We start from the raw sequence: 19249 nt of genomic DNA, 5'->3' as shown, positions 1-19249 counted from the left end.
GTCATGTTTTCAAGGTAAGGCTTTCTGGACCTGAACCACAAATGCAAAAAGATAATGAGCAACAAAGGTGGTGGTGTGGTTTTTTTTGTTGTTGTTATGTGACAGTGTTAACAAGTAAAGAACAACATCCAAAAGAGCAGAGGATTTGTTTTAAAAAAAGCATTACAATCTTCATCGCTTTCTGTTTGATCTTTTACAAAATTGTGACATTTCCACACATGTAAATAAAAATGGTGGTATCAGTCCAAGCAAGATGAGCTAAACTTACTGACACCATTAAGCACAGAGCAAAAATTACTGAGTTCCTTTGGGTTTGCTAGAATGTGTATGAAAATTCCAGCTCAGAAAAACTATTAGCAGTTCTTAATTACTGGTGATGTGAGAAAACTGACAAACAGTTCCAGAGACCTGCCTTAATCTCAGTTTAAGGACTTCCATGGAGCCAGAAAAGCTCATTATTTAAAGAAAGGTCACTTTAAAAAAAGAGTCAAAAGAAAAAATATAATGAATATATAATCAATGGATCTAAATCATACTTGCTATGTTTGCTAGTCATGGGTTTTGATGCAGACACTGTCTGTGGCCCATGAGAAAACATCCAATATATTGTGGAAATATGAGGAGTGAATAAGTATTCACTTTCCTTTTTTAAAAAAATTAGGACAGATTTTCATTTCATAAGCTACAATTTCTATTTCCAAAATAAATAATTTAACTTCTTGTCCCTGTATGGAATTAATTCTATTTTATAATTCATTTTTTCACCTATCATTGATTTTTCTGAACTGAGAAGTGGAATAATAGAATTTCTTTATAAAGAAAAAATTGATCTACTCCAGAATGTGGTTACTTTGAGAATATCTGTAAAAAAAAAGATTTAATTATGGTTTTCTAAAGAAGAATATGAAAAGAAACATAGCATTGATATATTTTGGAACAACATGCAAAGAACTCCAAAACATATTAAAGATCTTTAAATACTAAGAACAGTAAACTGCTGTGTATCTTTCTTCACAATCAAGCATTTGAGGTAAACACTTTTAATCTCTGCTTGCTTTCAAGTATATCAATTTAAAGGTCCTGTATTAGTATAATACAATCACAGCACCTTTGCAGGTTATTCCCAAGTGCCAAGGTGCTGTTTCAGTACTGTTCCCCTCTTCTCTCCTCCTCAGAAAATGCACTGGTGGCTTAACAAAACCACCCTCGCTTTGGCCCAGTCCCAGAGATTTGTCATAACTGGCATAAGTGAAACCTGGTGGGATGAGACCTCTGACTAGAGCACCCTGTTGGATGGTTACAGGCTCTTCAGGAGAGACAGGCGGGGCAGAAGAGGTGGAGGTGTGGCACTGAATGTAATTTGGAGGTGTGGCACTGAATGTAATTCAAGGGTTGGAATATATGGAACTCACAGTTGGCAATGGCACAGTTGAGAGCTTCTGGGTAAAAATCAAGGGGCAAACAAATAATGCGGATGTCATCGTAGCAGTCTGCTATAGACCTCCCAGCCAGGACAATGACACTGATGAATTATTCTTTGAGGAACTAAGGGACACTTGTAAGTCAACTGCCCTTGCTCTTATTGGAGACTTCATCTTGCCAGAAATTACCTGGGAACATCACACAGTTCGTACAATCTAGGCCAGAAGATTCCTCAAAAAGCTGGATGACAACCTTATGGAGTTGTCATCCTAAGCCGACTTGGAAAGATGCCCTCCTTGATCTGCTGCTTGTCAACAGAGTGAATTTCATGAGTGAGTGAAGATAGGTGACTGCCTTGGCCACAGTGACCACAAAGTGAGAGAGTTTAAAATCTCTATTGACAGAGGGAAAAGTACAAGAAAAACCTCAGCTCTGGACATGAGCAGAGTTGACATCAGGCTGCTCAGGAAATTAGTAAGTAAGGTCCTCGAGGAAAATGTTTTTGCAGGTGCTGGGGTCCATCAGTGCAGGTCACTTTTTAAGCATTGTCTCCTAAGGGCAATTCCCAAATGTTGGAAATCAAGTAGGTGAGGCAGAAGGCCGGCTTGGCTGAACAGGAATCTCCTCTTGAAGATAAGGCAAAAAAGGAGGGTGTATGCCCAGTGGAAGCAAGGTCAAGTGACATGGGAAGAATTCACAGATGCTGCTTGCTGCTGCAGGGAGAAAATTCGTGTGGCCAAAGCTCAACTGGAGTTGAAGCTTCCAGAAATGGTGGGGGAGGGGAGGGGGAGAATTTTTTCAAATATATTAATGGCAATAGCAGTATAGAAATATTGTTGGCCCATTACAGGATGAGGATGGTCACTTCCCAAACAGGGACAGAGACAAGGCAGAGGTGCTTAATGCTTTCCTTACCTCTGTCTTCAACACAGATGATGGACCAAGGGGGTCTCACTGCCCTGAACTGGAGGACCATGACTGTGAGAATGATCAACTCCCAGTTGACCCTGAAACTGTGCAGGATCTGCTGCTTCAGCTGGATCTCTACAAACCTACAGGGCCTGATGGGATTCATCCCAGAATCCTCAAACAGCTAGCTGAAGTCATCACAAAACCTCTCTCAATGATTTTTGGGTTGTTTTGGGAATATGTAGAAGTCCCGGCTGATTGGAAGCTGGCAAATGTTGTCCCAATTTTCAAGGGCAAGACGGAGGATCCTGGAAACTACAGGCCTGTCAGTCTAAATACAGTGCTGTGTAAAGTTATGGAGTTCTGGAAAGTATTGAAAAACACCTGAAAGATAAAGCAGTCATTGGTCACAGCCTTCATGAAAGGAAAGTCCTGCTTATCCAACCTCATTTCCTTTATGACAAGGTACCCCATCTAGCCTATCAAGGGAAGCCAGCTGATGTAATCTTTTTGGATTTCAGTAAACTTTTCCATACTGTCTCTCACAGGATCCTTCTGGACAAAATGTCCAAAACAGCTGGATAAACACATCATGTGGTGGGTGAGCAATTGGCTCATGGGTCAAGCACAGAGGGTAATAGTGAAAGGGGTAACATCAGACTGGTGACCTGTCACTAGTGGGGTTCCACAGGGTTCCATCTTGGGCACAGTGCTCTTCAACATCTTCATAAATGACTTGGACACAGGACTGGAAGGGATACTAAGCAAGTTTGCAGATGATACAAAACTGGGAGGAGCTGTTGACTGCCTCGAAGGCAGGGAGGTCCTGAAGAGAGACCTCAACTAATAAGAGGACTGGGCACTCACCAACCACATGAAGTTCAACAAGAGGAAGTGCCAGATTCTGCACCTGGGATGGGACAACCCCAGATGTTCATACAGACTGGGGAATGAAATGATGAAGAGCAGTGTCACGGAAAGGGACCTGGGATGCTGGTCGATGGCAGGTTGAAAATGAGTCAGCAGTGCTCTGGCAGCCAGGAGGGCCAACTGTGTCCTGGGGGGCATCAGGAAAAGCATCGCCAACTGGTCGAGGGAGAGGATTGTCCTGCTCTGTTCTGCACTGGTGTGGCCTCACCTGAAATTTTGTGTGCAGTTTTGGGCACCATAAAGATAAGGCATCACAAACATAAGATTTTAGGCACTACCAATAAAAAAGATGTTAAACTATTAGGGAGCGTCCAAAGGAGGGCAACGAAGATGCTGAAGGGCCTTGAGGGGAAGGTGTACAAGGAGTGGCTGAGGTCACTTGGTCTGTTCAGCCTGGAGGAGACTGAGGGGAGATCTCATTGCAGTCTACAACTTCCTCGTGAGGGGAAGAGGAGGGACAGGCACTGATCTCTTCTCTGTGGTGACCAGTGACAGAACCCAAGAGAATGGTCTGATGTTGTGTCAAGGGAAGTTCAGGTTGGATATTAGAAAAAGGTTCTTCCCCCTGAGGGTGGTTGGTCACTGGAACAGGCTTCCCAAGGAAATGGTCACAGCACCAAGCCTAAGTTCAAGAAGTATTTGGATTATACTCTCCGGCACATGGTGTGACTCTTGGGGATGGTCCCGTGCAGAGCCAGGAGCTGGACTTAATGATCCTTGTGGGTCCCTTCCAATTCAGCATATTCTATGTTTCCGTGTGATTTACAGATGATTTAAAATACAGAGCTTTATAGGAACACAACCACATCATGTCATCGTTTAGGGAAGCTCTATATGTGATAATCTAGGCAATTATCAGCACGTAAACCTGACACCACACCTATATACAATAAATAGCTAATAAACTGCTCGATTAATAAAAGAAGGATGTGTAATTAATGTCAGTCAACAAGGTTTTATAGTAACTAAACTCTATGAAACTAATCTGACGTTTTTATGAGATTACAAACTTAGTGGAACAACATAATAGCGATGTGGGAATTTACCCAGATTTATGTGTGGCATCTGATACAGCACTGACATTTTGATTAAGAAACTAGAACACTATGAGATCAGTGAGACATTTAATTGATAAGTTTCAAAATGTAATTTCCCACAGTGAATCATCAAATGTCTGTTTGTCAAGGTGACTTTCAGTGATCATCTCCTAGCCCTATGCTATTCAAAACATTTCCTAATGATCTAGGATAAAGAAGGCATAAAGAAATAAATATTTTAGATAGCACAAAGTCTGGAGGAGTGGGAACAATGAAACTAAAAGTCACTGACAAAGCCATATAAACAGCTTATCTGAGATCAAAAACATAATATGCATTTTAAAACAGCCAGAAATAAAGTCACATCACTGAAAGTAAGGGCCATTCTGTCCAGCAAGGCAGCAACTTGAAATGACTAAGGCTTTTGGTAGATGATCAGCTAAACTGGAACCCTCAGGATAATATTATGGTTAAATTGTCTAATCAAAGACCTGAATATCAACACAAGTAAGCAGAATGTATCACCCCTGCAGTTGGCACTGGCGGCATCACTACTATAAAACTGTGCCATATTAGTATTTCCTTTGGTGAATGGATAGGTTTGTGAAGGGAAGAGGCTTTAAAATCAGAAAATTCTCTGAAATTGTTTGCCAGTTTGCTCTTCTTGTATCACAAAATAGAAAAGAGAAGAAAACTAAAATGATGGATCTGGTCTGCTTGTTATTTAGCTTGCATTTATGTTTTATTCCTTTTACTTGCCATAGCACTGTGAATAAAATAATATAACAGTCCCTAAACAGTAAAAGCAGTAGCCAGAGTATCTGGTAAATATGAAAGATATTCTCAAACTTGTATTGTATAAAATATGAATAATTCTCTTCTACAGAGAATATCTCTTTGATATATGGAAAATGATGACTTTTTTTACCTCGGTCTTCACTGGTAAGTGCACCAGCCACACTACCCAAGTTGCAGAATGCAAGGGCAAGGATTAGAAGAATGAAGAACCATCCACCGTGGGAGATCAAGTTTGAGACCACATAAGGAACCTGAAATTGCACAAGTCCATGAGATCTAATGAGAGGCATCCATGGATCCTTAGGTGGATGAAGTTTCTAAGCCATTATCCACCCTTTTTGAGAAGTCATGGCAGTCCAGTGAAGTTCACAGTGACTGGAAAAGGGGAAATATGGCCCCCAGTTTTAGAAAGGGAAAAAGGAATGACCCAGGGAACTGCAGGCCAGTAAGTCTCACCTCACCTCTGTGCCCAGCAAGATCATGGAGCAGATCCTCCTGGAAATTATGCTAGGGCACATGGAAAATAAGGAGGTGATTGGTGACAGCCAACATGGCCTTACTAAGGGTAAATCTTGCATGACAAATCTGGTGGCCTTCTATGAAGAAGCTACGGTGGTGGTGGATGAGGGAAGAGCAACTGATGTCATCTACCTGGACTTGTGCAAAGCATTTGATGCTGTCCAACACAACATCCTTGTCTCCAAACTGGAGAGACATGGATTTGATGGACAGACAACCGGTGGATAATGAATTGGCTGGATGGTTGTACTCAGAGTTGTGTTCAATGTCTTAATGTTCAAGTGGAAACCAGCGATGAATGGAGTTCCTCAGGAACTGGCACTAGGACTGGCACTGTTTAACATCTTTGTTGGCAACACGGACAGTGGGATCAAGCACGCCCTCAGCAAGTTCACCGATGACACCAAGTTGTGTGGTGCTGTTGACACACTGGAGGGAAGGGATGCCATCCAGAGGGATCTTGACAGGCTTAAGAGGGGACCCATGCACACCTCATGAAGTTCAACAAGGCCAAGTACAAAGTCCTGCACCTAGGTTGATGCAATCCCAAGTACAAGCACAGGCTGGGAGGAGAATGAACTTAGAGCAGTCCTTGGGAGGACATACAGGTGGTGCTGGTGTACAAGAAGATGACCTGGCAATGTGCACTTGCAGTCCAGAAAGCCAACTGAATCCTGGGTTGCATCAAAAGCAGTGCAGCCAGCAGGATGAGGGAAGTGATTCTGCCCTCGACTCTGCCCTCATGAGACCCCACCTGGAATACTGTATCCAGCTCTGGGGTCCCCAGAACAGGAAGGACACTAAGATGTTGGAGCAAATCCAGAGGAGAGTCAGAAAGATGAATGGGGCTTGGAGCATCTCTCCTACGAAGACAAGATGACAAATTGGCGTTTTTCAGCCTGGAGAAGAAAAGGCTCTGGGGAGACCTTATAGCAGCCTTCCAGTACCTGAAGGTAGCCTACAAGAGAGCTGGAAAGGGACTTTTCATAAAAGCATGTAGTGATAGTACAAGGGGTCATGGTTTCAGACTGAAAGTACGTTTAACTTAGATATTGGGAAGAAATTTCTCACTGTGAGGATGGTGAGGCGCTTGAATAGGTTGCCAAGAGAAGCTGTGGATGTCTCAGCCCTGGAATTGTTCAAGGCAAGGTTGGATGGGAGCAACCTGGTCTAGTGGAATGTGTCCCTGCCCACATCAGAGGGGTTGGAACTAGATGAACTTTACAGTCTCTTCCAACCCAAGTCATTCTAGCACTCTATGAAGACTGGATAAAGAAGCTGTTATAATGGCTAAGGGAGTTGGGGTTCTTCACCCTGAAGAAAAAGAGGCTCAGGGGTGACCTTATCACTCTAACTGCCTGAAAGGATGTTGTAGCCAGGTGCAGGTCAGCCTCTTCTCCCAGGCAACTAGGGACAGGATGAGAGGACAGAGCCTTAAGCTGTACCAGGGGCTATTCAGGTTGGACATCAGGAAGAATTTCTTCCCAGAAAGGGTTGTCAAGCACTGAACAGTCTGTTGTCGCACTTAGTGCTGTGGTCTAGTTGACAAGGTGGGGGATTTGTCAAAATGGACTTGAGGATCTTGGAAGTCTTTTCCAACTTAAATGATTCTGTGATAATCTTACTCCACAAATATTAAGTTGTTACAAGGATTCTTATCTGGTATTTTAATTAGCACTCCTATTCCATCATACTAATGGTAAATGTTTTTTAATAGCATATGATATCTGGACCACTCTCTAAAGCATAAGGCAAACTAACATGGTTTCTTTGTATTAAGAAACATCCCAGAATTTTTTAAATTATTCATAGTAATATTATGACATTGAAAATATTATAACAGCTCCAAGGACAGACAGACATGGTTCCTTTCACAAATAACCAACCACATCATTGTACACCCAGAATAATGAATAAACAATATTGCAATGTATCAGAGCCTTCCTATAATGAGATGATAGTTCTTTACTATATTCATACTTTGATAACATCACTAAATTTACTACTTTACTTGTGATACTCTGCTACAGAATTTATTTCTGTTCTCAACTGAAATTGAGGTCTGAGCCAATCAAAGCAAAATGAGATGAAAACTGAAGCATATTTCATCTGAACGGTGATGTTTGAAAAGAATAGCTTTGGATGCTTGAAAGAAAAAAATCATTTGGTAAGCTGCACATTTAAAGTGTACAAGCTGAATACTATTCCCTTGATTTCTTAGTCCAACCTATTTCAGATGAACATAGACTCCCTGTGGAACAGACTGACTATGAAAAGATCACATAATATTGCTCTCCTCAGTGATAAATCTAATGATAATAAACAAGCAGGAATAGGAAAAATATTAATGAAAAATGTTCAAAAATTTAAATATAATAAAAATAAAATGGCAAGATTCAAGTTACACAGGAGGAATGGGAAAAAATAATAGAAAAAGCTACATAATTAAATAGCAGAGCATGGCTCTTGTTGCAAACTTTTTGCTCCCAAACATAGCCTCCAACACAGATGCTACAATACAGTGGAATCTGACCATTTAAAATCACATATAATGACCATATGCTCAAAAGTGGAATATAAATCTTTGCTCTGGACACAGGAGATTGCTATAAAGCTTGATATTTAAGAAAATCCAGTACTCAGAGATGACAGAATCACAGAATAAGCTGAGTTGGAAGAGACCCACAAGGATCATTGAGTCCAACTCTTAGCCCTGCACAGAACCGCTTGTAAAAGTTCACAGAAGTCCCACTGCTTCTTTCAGAAATGGTTTGTTGAAGCCTAACTGGGGACTGGAGAAGAGATAAATTGCTATTCAGTTTTGATGATGGACATTTGATGCAGTCTTCATCAGGTTTTCATTTTTCCTTATTCCCAATACCTTAAGCCATATCTAACCTATAATTGTCTTTAACCTTTTCATTATTATTTCTGAGATTTTCTAATCTACATCAACTGGTTTAGCGCATCAAGTGAGAATCCCAACAACACAAACAGAACATTAGTACTTTTTCCACAGGTTTCTAAAGTTCAAAACCACTTGCCCTATATTTTGCCTTGAAGACACGGCAATGTCTTTCAGAAACTGATGCATGTTCACTGGAGTGTAGGATTGATGTGTAGCTGATTCCCATGAAATCACCAGTTCAGTGCTTTACAGTGGTGTCACAGCTCTCTGTCTACCTATGAAAAGAGGCATATTATTTGTATGGCTCTTGATGACTTTTACAAAGCATAAGCCTAAAAAGAGAAAGAAAATGTAATAGCCTTTTTATACACAGAAGTAGAATAGCCCTCTTTGCCACCAGAAATTCACTTCATGGAATGATAAACAAAAATGTTCTGTATGTATATTAGAGACCGGTAAAAGTTTGAGTCTAACAAGAACACTCCTTCAGTAATATCTCATTTGAATAAGGAAAGGTTGAATAAAGCGTTTAGTATCACGTGTTTTCTGATGACTTGTAAAAACAAGCATGAATCCACAAAAATTATACCAGAAATACCCTCAAGACATGTTTTAGTGGTGCACCTGGCAGTACGAGGTTAACAGTTGGACTTGATGCTTTTAAAGGTCTTTTCCAATCTAAATGATTTTGTGACTCTAAGCTGTAACTAAATTATGCTCATGTGAGAAAAGTATCTGCAAATTCACAGAACCACACCTCTTTCCAACCATACCTGCGCAGCTACATACAGTGATTCTGGCTGAAAGTTTTTTGAGAAAGTCACCAAAAGTACAAAGTTCTCTCTCATTTAGTGAATGGTCCTAATTTGTGAAACAGCTTGAAATACTCCAATTTAATCCTCATTTAAAATGTGTCAATCAGCTAAAGTAGACTCTTTCATTTTCTAATTAATATAATTAAAGTTTGTTTTAAAAGTGACTTGAGTGTTCTACAATTGCAGCAACACAAGTGTTAACACCAATTTCATCTTTTTGAAGCTGTAGAAATTCAGAATGAATTTATTGTTTCTGATATACTGTAATTATTATGAAAAAAAACCAACACTGAGCTTGCTTTGGACAATCTGTGTATTTTGTTAACTGTTTCTCAAAGCACTTGACTACTCATTTTGTTTCATAAACTAGTCTAACATTAAATCTCTGAAATGAATACTGCTCATTACCTTTCCAGGATCCATATTCTCTGTTTAGCCATTTTCACCTGTCTTTGTAACTTTTTGTATTTATGGCTACAGCACACAATTTCTCAAGAGCCCACTAACCGAGGCTGCGGCGTAACAGCTTACAATCAAAACGAATATGAAAAGAAGCTGTGGGGAAGTATCCCAGGCAGCACATGGGACCGATATCCAGTGTTCCAGGTTCTCCAATTTCTCGGTCAGAATTCAGGCATATTTTAAGATATTACAATTGCAAGGTTACCTTTTATATTTATTTTTCTTGCAATTCTTTTGATCATAATTAGAAATTACAACTATTTACAAAATACATTTTTTTCCCCTCACTACAAGCTCAAAAGTAGTTGAATTCACAAATAAAGCACAGAGACTAGATCATATGAAAATTTTAATTAAGTTTACGTTGAGCGCACCCACAAAAATTAAAGAGATACATTTCATATTTGGAAGTACATTAGAACACATCGAATCGCAGTGCATTTATGATCAAGATAATCATATCTTCTGGCAATATTTGAAAAATTTTATTTAACTGAACTGAAATTTGATTTCCATTGTTTTCTCATATTGTCAACTACTATATTTACATTTTTGATACCAAAAGAATTAAAGACTGTAATTTCTGTCAGAGACTAATGTCATATCAAAATAAAAATAAATTAGTATTCAAAGGAAAATATAATTACCTTTTGAAGGTATGTTGCAAACTGGTGTTTATGAGAATTTAAAACTGACAAAAAACAATTTTAAGCAAAACATGTCTTGGGGAGAAATAATGGAGCAATCTTTTTTTTTTTCCCCCTTAAACAGCAGTATTTGCAGTTTGTTGATAACTTACAACTAACAGCTTCAAAGCTTCTTCATTGCACATCACTGTAAAGAAGCGTTTACACTGTGGAGCTACTTAAGAGAGACAAAACATAACTGCACAAACTTTATCAGGAAAATGCAAAAATGAATATTTAATGATAAAATATGATTTAATTTTTCAAAGATCGTAACAGCCAAGAAAAGTTTAGAGGTTTCAAATTATGATTTAGTTAAAGGTTATTTTTTATTCTGTTACAAACAGTTAGACTGTATTACCAGAGCAGAAAAGAATGACAAATTCTGGAAGCACATCTGTAGGATCCCTATCATTTCCCACTCAGCAAGATACAAAACAAAAGTCTCAGTGATTTAATCCTTTGAACTGGAAGATTTCCCAGGAAGTGATGATGTGTTTTCACAGTGAGTGAGGTTGAAAAAAAACAAACCATTCAAAAGCACAAGAATGCCTTTCAGCAACCAGAGGACCTCAAGAAGCCACCAATTCAAATACCTGGTGCAGGGTCACCTACTGGATAGGCAGATTAAAAGAAAAAAAAAAAAGGTCAAATTCATTTCATTGCCTAATTTTTCTTGACTAGATGTATATTGCCAGCAATTGTGGTTGCAAATCATAAAAATTTGGACTGTTCTTGCACCTCAGTCTGGTTCAGTTTTAACACAATTGATTTAGTGGCTTGTAGCTGATAAAGGGCAAGTGTGTCTGGAAATAAAGTTTGGAAATAAAGGAGCAGCACATTTTTTCAATAACAGCCTTATCCCTGTAGTTCAGGTGGTCTGAAGCTGCATTTGCAACATATCTGCCTAATATAAGGTGTCGCCTGAATTTTGTTCAGTGATGCCTTACTGAAAGATAATACTGATCCTTGGCTCTGCTAAATATGCAACTTGCCAGAGGCACTGACAGCAACTGGAGTCATGGGACTTGGTTGACTGAGTATTGGTTGTTTGCCACAACATTAGCCAGTTAAGATTTTAGTTTTATGGTCAATGCTTTTTGTCTTCTCTCTTCACAAAGGATGCTATCTTGCTTCATTTTTTTACTTTTAAAAAATAAAAACTGATTCACTGAGGCAATGGGATGTAGCTCAGGAGACAGGGCTGCCAAAAGTGTTGTTATTTCAGTACCTTTTTCACAAATATGTTGGATAACAAAAGTCATAAGTTGGTAGCTGCAAGTCAGTCAGATATATTCTGCAAGTCCCACTAGGTGACAAAACTGGGAATTTTAAGCACATGCTTTTGTATATAAAGGCTCAAGCTGGATACCTGCCAAGGAGACTTCTTGTCAAAAGCAAGTTTTACCTTCTTCATGTTCCTGTGTCATCCTTAAAGAAAGAAAACAGGAAGGACTTCTTCCCAGGGACAGAAGTGGCACAGCGACAACAAACAGGTAACAAAGTCAGGCAGTCAACCCTCTTGCAACCAGAATATTTCCTGAAGCATATCAAAACTGGGCAGAGTACAGCCAATCTGCCCAGAGGCAGAGTGGTGCTTGCTTTTACACTCCAACAGTACTGCTCTGAGAACACCACTTGAATGTCTAACACTGGCCACTTTCAAAAGCGTGGCTGAGCCACTATTACAAGATGCACATCAAGACGCAGAAGCCCAAAAGCTGCAGTTTCTGTTGGCTGCACATGGACACAGCCATAAATCCCATGCTGCTAAACAATCATTTGGTGCCTAAAGTTAAATAAAAGTATTTCCTGACACCATCTGTGGCCAAGCAGGAGTCACCTATGGAACTGTATAGACATGCCCCTTTACAACCATCTTGCTAGGGAAAACAAAGAGAAGGCTGCACCAGAGCAGGCGAGAAACCCTGAAAAAAGGCGCTTACGTAGTCCCAGTCTGCAAATCTTTGATGAGTAGAATCCTTCCATATATATGAAGTTTTGTGTTTGTCTTTAAAAATCTATGTCCAGAAGGAACACTCAAATTAAGCTTTTTCCTGAGAAGGAAGTATCTCTTAAAACTTTTTTAGTATTTAATACTATAAATATCTAATACATGAAAAGATGTAAGTATACATAAGCAATGTTTTAAAAAATCTTCATTGAGAATTTGAGATACCTGTGGTCCTTCTTACTCAGTCTTTTCATTGATGTAACTTCAGGAAACAAAGGAAAGAACAGCAAAAAGACATGGGAGAACAGATTGTAAAGTAATCAGTGTGAAGAACCCACTCCTGTGGACAAAGCCTGGAAATCAGATAGGCAAGTTCTGATATACAAGATGACATGGAAATTTGAAGCTTTCAGGGCAATGATATACATAATAATTCTAAAATGAGCATCGGCATAAACATTTAAGTATTACATTATGCATTTAACCTATGCATACTTGAAAATGTAAGAGTTCTACTTCAGTGCAAAAGATGAGATAAAATTATTTCCTCCTTCATTCCAAACAGCAACTGACTCAAGTTCCTCCATTTTGCCAGACATCAGAGGTATACTATCTGATGCTGAACAGCTCTTTTGAAGTACCATACATGTCGCTTTACATTTATTACTGAAATTCTAACATGGTTAGAATTGTTACAAGGAATTATTCTTATAAGCGCCACCGTACTTGGAGAAACATGACAAAATCTTACCGCTACATTTCCATTGCACCCTTGGGACTGGCAAACACCTCTTATTCTGTTGGGAATCAGCACATCATCCCAGCAAGATGGGCCCTGCAAACCAAAACCAAAGCATATAAAGGTTTTAATTCACTTCATAAGTAAACACATAAAATTTGATTTCATTGCTGCTTTTCCTACCCCCATTTCTTTTAGATTTTAGCTAGACAGTTTTGTCATTATTACAGTTCAATCAGAGTATACAACAATATTCACCAGTAAAGCTCAGTCACAGATAGGACATATGGTCCCTCCACTCTAAGGTCAGTGTTGTGAACAGGAGCCAAATAGTAGGTATATTTTCTTAGCTTAAGACAGAGACTGACTTAATCATAATCAAAAAGCTACAAAGACTCATCTTCTGATTCAACACTGTTTACACACTGGCCTGCAGCTGACTAAGAGGAAAATATCTTTTTTATTTATTAACAGTAAAAACAATAATATGAATTTTGCAGTCACTTTTTAAGTTCTTATCTCCAAGAGAAAGCTAGTGTGCTACATGGCATGGTGCTCTCACTCTCTGCAATAATTTCCTCACAACATTTCTCATGCGTACAAGAGCACTTTTCACACAAAGCAGCTCACTGTTCGAAATAAAAATGTTATCTTCCACTTAAGGTATGCTAAAAGCATATATACAGGGAACTAGGAGCACAGTCCCACACTATCAGTGACTATCAACTGTTCACTCACTCTGTACTTAACAACTTCCTATTTTTACCTCCTAAAAACCTCACCCTATTCATCACTTCTTTACTTTACCTGTTATGATGGGCATAAACCCATAAGAAAGTCAGATTCATTTAACTCTTTTGATAACATTAACCAGACCTAGCTTTAAGTCAATAGTGTTGGGGTTTTTTGTTCTAGCAAAAGTTAGATCAAGTTCTTAAGGGACAAGCAGGAATTAATCCAGCAGGAATAATGGACTGACAGAATATACTGGGTTTGTGTCTGTCTGGCATTGATGAGTGGAGAGAAAAAACTAACAAAACAATAAACCCCAACCGAACAAAGAAACCCTATACTATGCCTCATTTTCTATGTTTGAAAAATGAGGAAAAACCTTTCCCACATCTGCGCTTGGCATTATTCAGGGCCATATTTTATTATTAATGCTAACTTAACACACCCAAAAGATTTAGTGTGCTTGAAAATTTTACTTTTCCACCTTCAAAACTAAAATAGCAAAAAAGACATTTGTCCTTGAAAAAAACTGTGCATTCAAAATGTTAATGTTTCTTTAGCAACAGCACTACTAAATGTCATTGCTATAATTGCGTCAAAATACAATTAGGAATTCTGGCGAGATAAACACTTTGAAATGCAATTTTTCTATCCTTCTTTCTTGAGTCTAAGAAAAGCCTGTCAAACTGCAGGCCAACCAATCACTTTTGGTGTTGTAACACTGCGCACTGTAGCGTTTGCAATTATTAGTTTGCATTAATCAAGAACACACTGTGAGAGGAACAAAGTCTTCTGATTGCGAGATTAAAGCAACTGGCCCTCTTGTACCCAGCCAAATGGCTCACAGAGGAAGCTATGCATTAAAAGAGATACATCACAGAAGACTTTTCCGGTGTATAAATGGGAAAATGACAGAATAAAGAAAGAAATAGAAAGAACACCACTGAATAGAAAAAGTTATATCAAACGTAGTTGAGTATTTCCCAAATAACTAGGTATGGAAATTTCTGTGCTTTGGGCATATGGGAGTTGTTCCTTCCCTTTTTGAGAGGGCAGACAGGAAAAAAGAAGTTGGAAAATGGCATATTAAACTTGAACTGAAACTCCTATGCATCATATGGAGAACAGGGGGGACTGAGGTGTTTTTTTTCAATGTATGAGGGAAGTACTGGAAATCTGTGTACATTCCACCAGGTTATCGTATTGATGCCCACTATAATGGACAGTACAGTACACTCTACTCTCAGAGTACTTTCCTTCCAGTAGCCAAGATGCCATTTTTTATTGTAGAACAAAACCTGAATTTTAATCGAGGACCACGTGAAAAAAAAAATCTTCAAAACCAGAAGCACTATCTCGAGATCTCAAATAACAAAATTATTCAAAATGCAGTTGCTGATAGAACTGTTGACCTGTAAAGTAAGTCAAAGGTCAGAAGCAGAGGTCAGCAATAGAGACCAGTGCTTGATCAAAGACTCTGAATCATTTAAAAGACTGAAAACTATCCACGTATTCAATGCTTTGTATTTTCCCTGCTTTATATTCTCCCCTAGTGAACAATATGCAGTAGAATATCATTAAAACACATCTTTGTACCTGCTACTATCTACATGAGAGACATAAATCATTAAAATGTTGAGCAAATGACCCAACCAAGGAACAAGTATTAATGCAGAAGGATTTTAAAGTTATGTAAGAAATAATTTCAGGTCTTGAGAGAATTTAAAAATCAGCATACAAGTCACTAGAAATGTGCTAAACCTGATGCAAACCATGCGAACACTCAGGCTCCTCTGCAAAACTACGGCTACTGACATGTCTATGTGAGCATATTTGAAGAGCTTAACATTTTCTGACGACTCCTTGGCATGATTTCAGCATCTTGAGACAGTAAGACAGAAAAAGCTCCCCAAAATGCTAGAAAAATTTATTTCCTTTTAGCCACTCTAACCAGGGTATCCACTCCAAGCTACCACAATTCACTGCTTCCAGTGCCAGTATAGATGAACAACTCTGCCCCCCAGATAAAGTAGGAACCAAGATGTATTCTGACAGTAAGCATGCACCTCTCCTAGAAGAAAAGGCTGAGAGAATTGGGTTTGTTCAGCCCAGAGAAGAAAAGGCTTCAGAGTGATCTAATTGTGGCCTTCCAGTACCTGAAGGGAGCCTACAAGAAAAATGGAGAGGGTCTTTATACAACAGCAATGTAGTGACAGGGTAAGGGGGAATGGCTACAAACTAAAAGAGTAGGTTTAGATTTAGGTATTGGGAAAAAATTCCTTACTGTGAGGGTGGTGAGGCACCAGAAGAGGTTGCCCAAAGAAGTTGTGGATGCCCCATCCCCAGAAGCGTTCAAGGCCAGGCTGGATGTAGCTTTGAGCAACCTGCTATAGTGGGAAGTGTCCCTGCCCATGGTAGTGGGCTTGGAACTAGATGATCTTTTAAGGTCTCTTCCAATCTAGGCCATTCAGTGACACGCAAACACAGTTTACCACAGGCAATAACTATTGCATAAACAGCAAGAGATCCCCACCAACTGTAACAAACCTAACCCGTAGAAGAGATGATAAAAACTTCTTGCTATTATTTTCTTCTATTCTTCTCAAAGCAAGTTTGAGCTTGCTTTCACAATATGAGCACTTCAGTCTTTAAAAAACAATTTTATAAAAGGAACACACCGTTTCCTACAACAGTATAAACATTTTTACTAAATAATCAGAGCTGTTTCCCTCAGCATCACCTGCCTAAAGCTTTTTTGCTTCTCTAAAATCTAGCACCTTCCAACATTTTTTTTCTTATTATGCTACTCCCATAATATTTCTGAGGAAGGGTGATTTGCAAGACAACAACAGAGTCAGATCCTAGAGGCTCATGAATGTCTCAGAACAGACTGGTAAGGCTGGAGAAGGGTCAAGAGCTGATAAATCCCCAAGGAACTGGGCAAATTCTAGAGTCAGTGAAAAGGAAGAAAAACACAGATGTTTTTATTGGATAGACAAACTGCTTTATGTCTCTCAAGCAGTTTATCTGTCTATCAGGCTATTGATTAAGCCTGATGTTACCATTGGTAAACCAGTGCATACATACTTTTTTCTCAGCATCCCTAGCTCTGTACATGATTCGCTTTTCACATTTCACACTTGTAATTAGAATGGCATTGCTGAATGCTAAGATGGTTTCTTCTGAGCACTGTATGGATATAACACATTTAAATAAAAGCTTTCATCCTGTTTTCTTAGTGCAGTAATGGAGATGAAAAATTAAGACTTTTAAATACACCAATCCAGATATTATAAATTCTTAGCAGGCTTAATTTAAAAGAGCAATCTGACCATCTTTTAAAGCACTTACTAAGAAAAATCTAGCTGTTACGTGAGCAACACTCAATTAGACTCAGCAGAAAAGATTCATATGGCACATTTCTAATACTAGAGAGTCTGGATATTTTATTTCAATTCCAAAGAAAAATCTATTTGAATCATAGCATTCATGTAAAGCTCCATATTTATTTCATTATTCTTCATCTTGACAATCACGAATACAACTAGACCATGTTATTAAGTAAGCTACTTGCTAGAGCAGCCCTATGGAGAAAGACTTGGGGGTGACGGTTGACAAAAAACTCATCATGAGCCAGCAGTGTGCACTCACAGCCCAGAAAGCCAAACGAATCCTGGGCTGCATCAAAAGGACCAGCAGTTCAAGGGAGGTGATTCTCCCTCTTTACTCTGCCCTTGTGAGACCCCCACCTGAGTACTGTGTACAGTTCTGGTGCCCCCAACATAAGAATATGGAAGGGTTGGAGAAAGTCCAGAGGAGGGCCACGAAACTGATAAGCAGACTGGAGTACCTTCCTTAAAAAGACAGGCTGAAAAAGTTGGGGCTGTTCAGCCTGGAGAAGAGAAGGTTGCGTGGAGACCCCATATATATTCCAGTATTTGAAGGGAGCCTACAAGGCTGAAGTAGAGTCAATCACATGCTTTGAGTATTTGTTGGATTGAACCTACTGGTTTGATTTACAGTGGTTTCTTAGAGATGCAATTTTCCTTTAAGAGTGCCCAGCCTAATTAGTAAACTGACAGTTTTATGTCAACAGTTATAACTCTTTCAAAATGAAGTAGCTGACAATTTGCTGAACTGCTCGCAATTGTGCAATTAAGAACATTTCCTGCATGGTAGTTATTTCAAATGAAACATGATGGTATCACATCTCTAATTGAAAATAAAGGTAAGGATAGTACAAATAATTTCTATTACATTATTTTATTGATCATTATTTTTTCTTTCTTATCACAGGTTTTTTTTCTTAAAAAAAAAAAAAGAAGAAAAGAGAAGAAAACCCAATAATCAGATGATTTTAGTAAGTTCTTGTCTTTTCTTTCATACTGTATCATACTACAAGGATTTGCAAGTCATTCTACTGATCTCAACTAAATAATGAAAGTTCATACAAAGACACCCAAGATAAAAGTCTCCAGTCACCTCTTCATTTATAATATTTTACAATGTGAATGGTGTTGCCAGAACAAACAATTTCTTATACAAGCAAAAAACGTATTCAAAATGTGCTTTTGAACAGTTATTTTGGTTGGCCCTCCCCAGCAAAAAGGGGCAAAAAGATAATTCAAATACAACAACTGCAGCTGAGAAATTGAACTATAAAGTCCTGCTGCTGCTAGACTTCTTGAGAGTAATGTAGCTAAACTTTGGTCTTGAATGAGAGATAAAGAACTGAAAAAAATGGATGTAAAGCATCCTAAAACAAATAATCAAACTTCATTCAAAACAGTCTGTCAGACTAATGATTACTAATCTATCAATGTTTTTTGTCTCAATAGCATTAAATGTTTTTTCTAGAGTGCAAAAAGAAAACACAACTAGAGAAAATATCTATAATTCTCTAAAGATGCCATGTATTTACTGTGTCCGTTGAAATTATAATATTAAAAAAATCCACAGTTACGAATGTTAACACCAGCAGATCCCATTGAGGTCAGTGCATCCAGGAGCAGACTAAAGCCCTCTGGCTTCAGTTGCTGTTGCTGCTGTGGTGACTTTCCAGGGCTCCTTCCACAGGGAAGTGGGCAGATGAAAGGGAGCTAACAGACAGGAGAAATCAAAACTTCCAATACGCATCCCTCTTCTCACTCCAGTTGGGATGTATTCAGTCTGGCCCAGAATGCTCAAGGTTATTTGAGCTACTACAACTCTCAGTATACAGAAAATAGTCCTCCATGTATTAAGGATTTGTGGCTGGGATCAGAAAATGCAAAGGCCATTTTGTTTGTCTACCCAAAACACTCCTTCTGTTCCTATGGTTTCCACTCCCAAGTTACAA

At 38.8% G+C, this 19249-nt stretch overlaps 1 protein-coding gene across 3 annotated transcripts in view; it reads right to left on the bottom strand.

The window, feature by feature from the left end:
• Nucleotides 1-19249, bottom strand: part of PARK2 (parkin RBR E3 ubiquitin protein ligase) — a 706473-nt gene that overhangs the window by 375277 nt on the left and 311947 nt on the right. For all 3 annotated transcript variants that reach the window (XM_017813699.1, XM_017813701.1, XM_017813700.1), the window contains exon 5: nt 13192-13275. In XM_017813699.1, coding sequence (XP_017669188.1) covers nt 13192-13275 — 84 coding nt within the window. The remainder of the gene's footprint in view (nt 1-13191; nt 13276-19249) is intronic.

The sequence above is a fragment of the Lepidothrix coronata genome, unplaced genomic scaffold (assembly GCF_001604755.1).
Source record: "Lepidothrix coronata isolate B3197 unplaced genomic scaffold, Lepidothrix_coronata-1.0 Scaffold42, whole genome shotgun sequence".
In the NCBI taxonomy this organism is placed as follows: Eukaryota; Metazoa; Chordata; class Aves; order Passeriformes; family Pipridae; genus Lepidothrix; species Lepidothrix coronata.
Note: the sequence above shows the minus strand (reverse complement) of the source record. Positions and strands in the feature narration are given on the sequence as shown.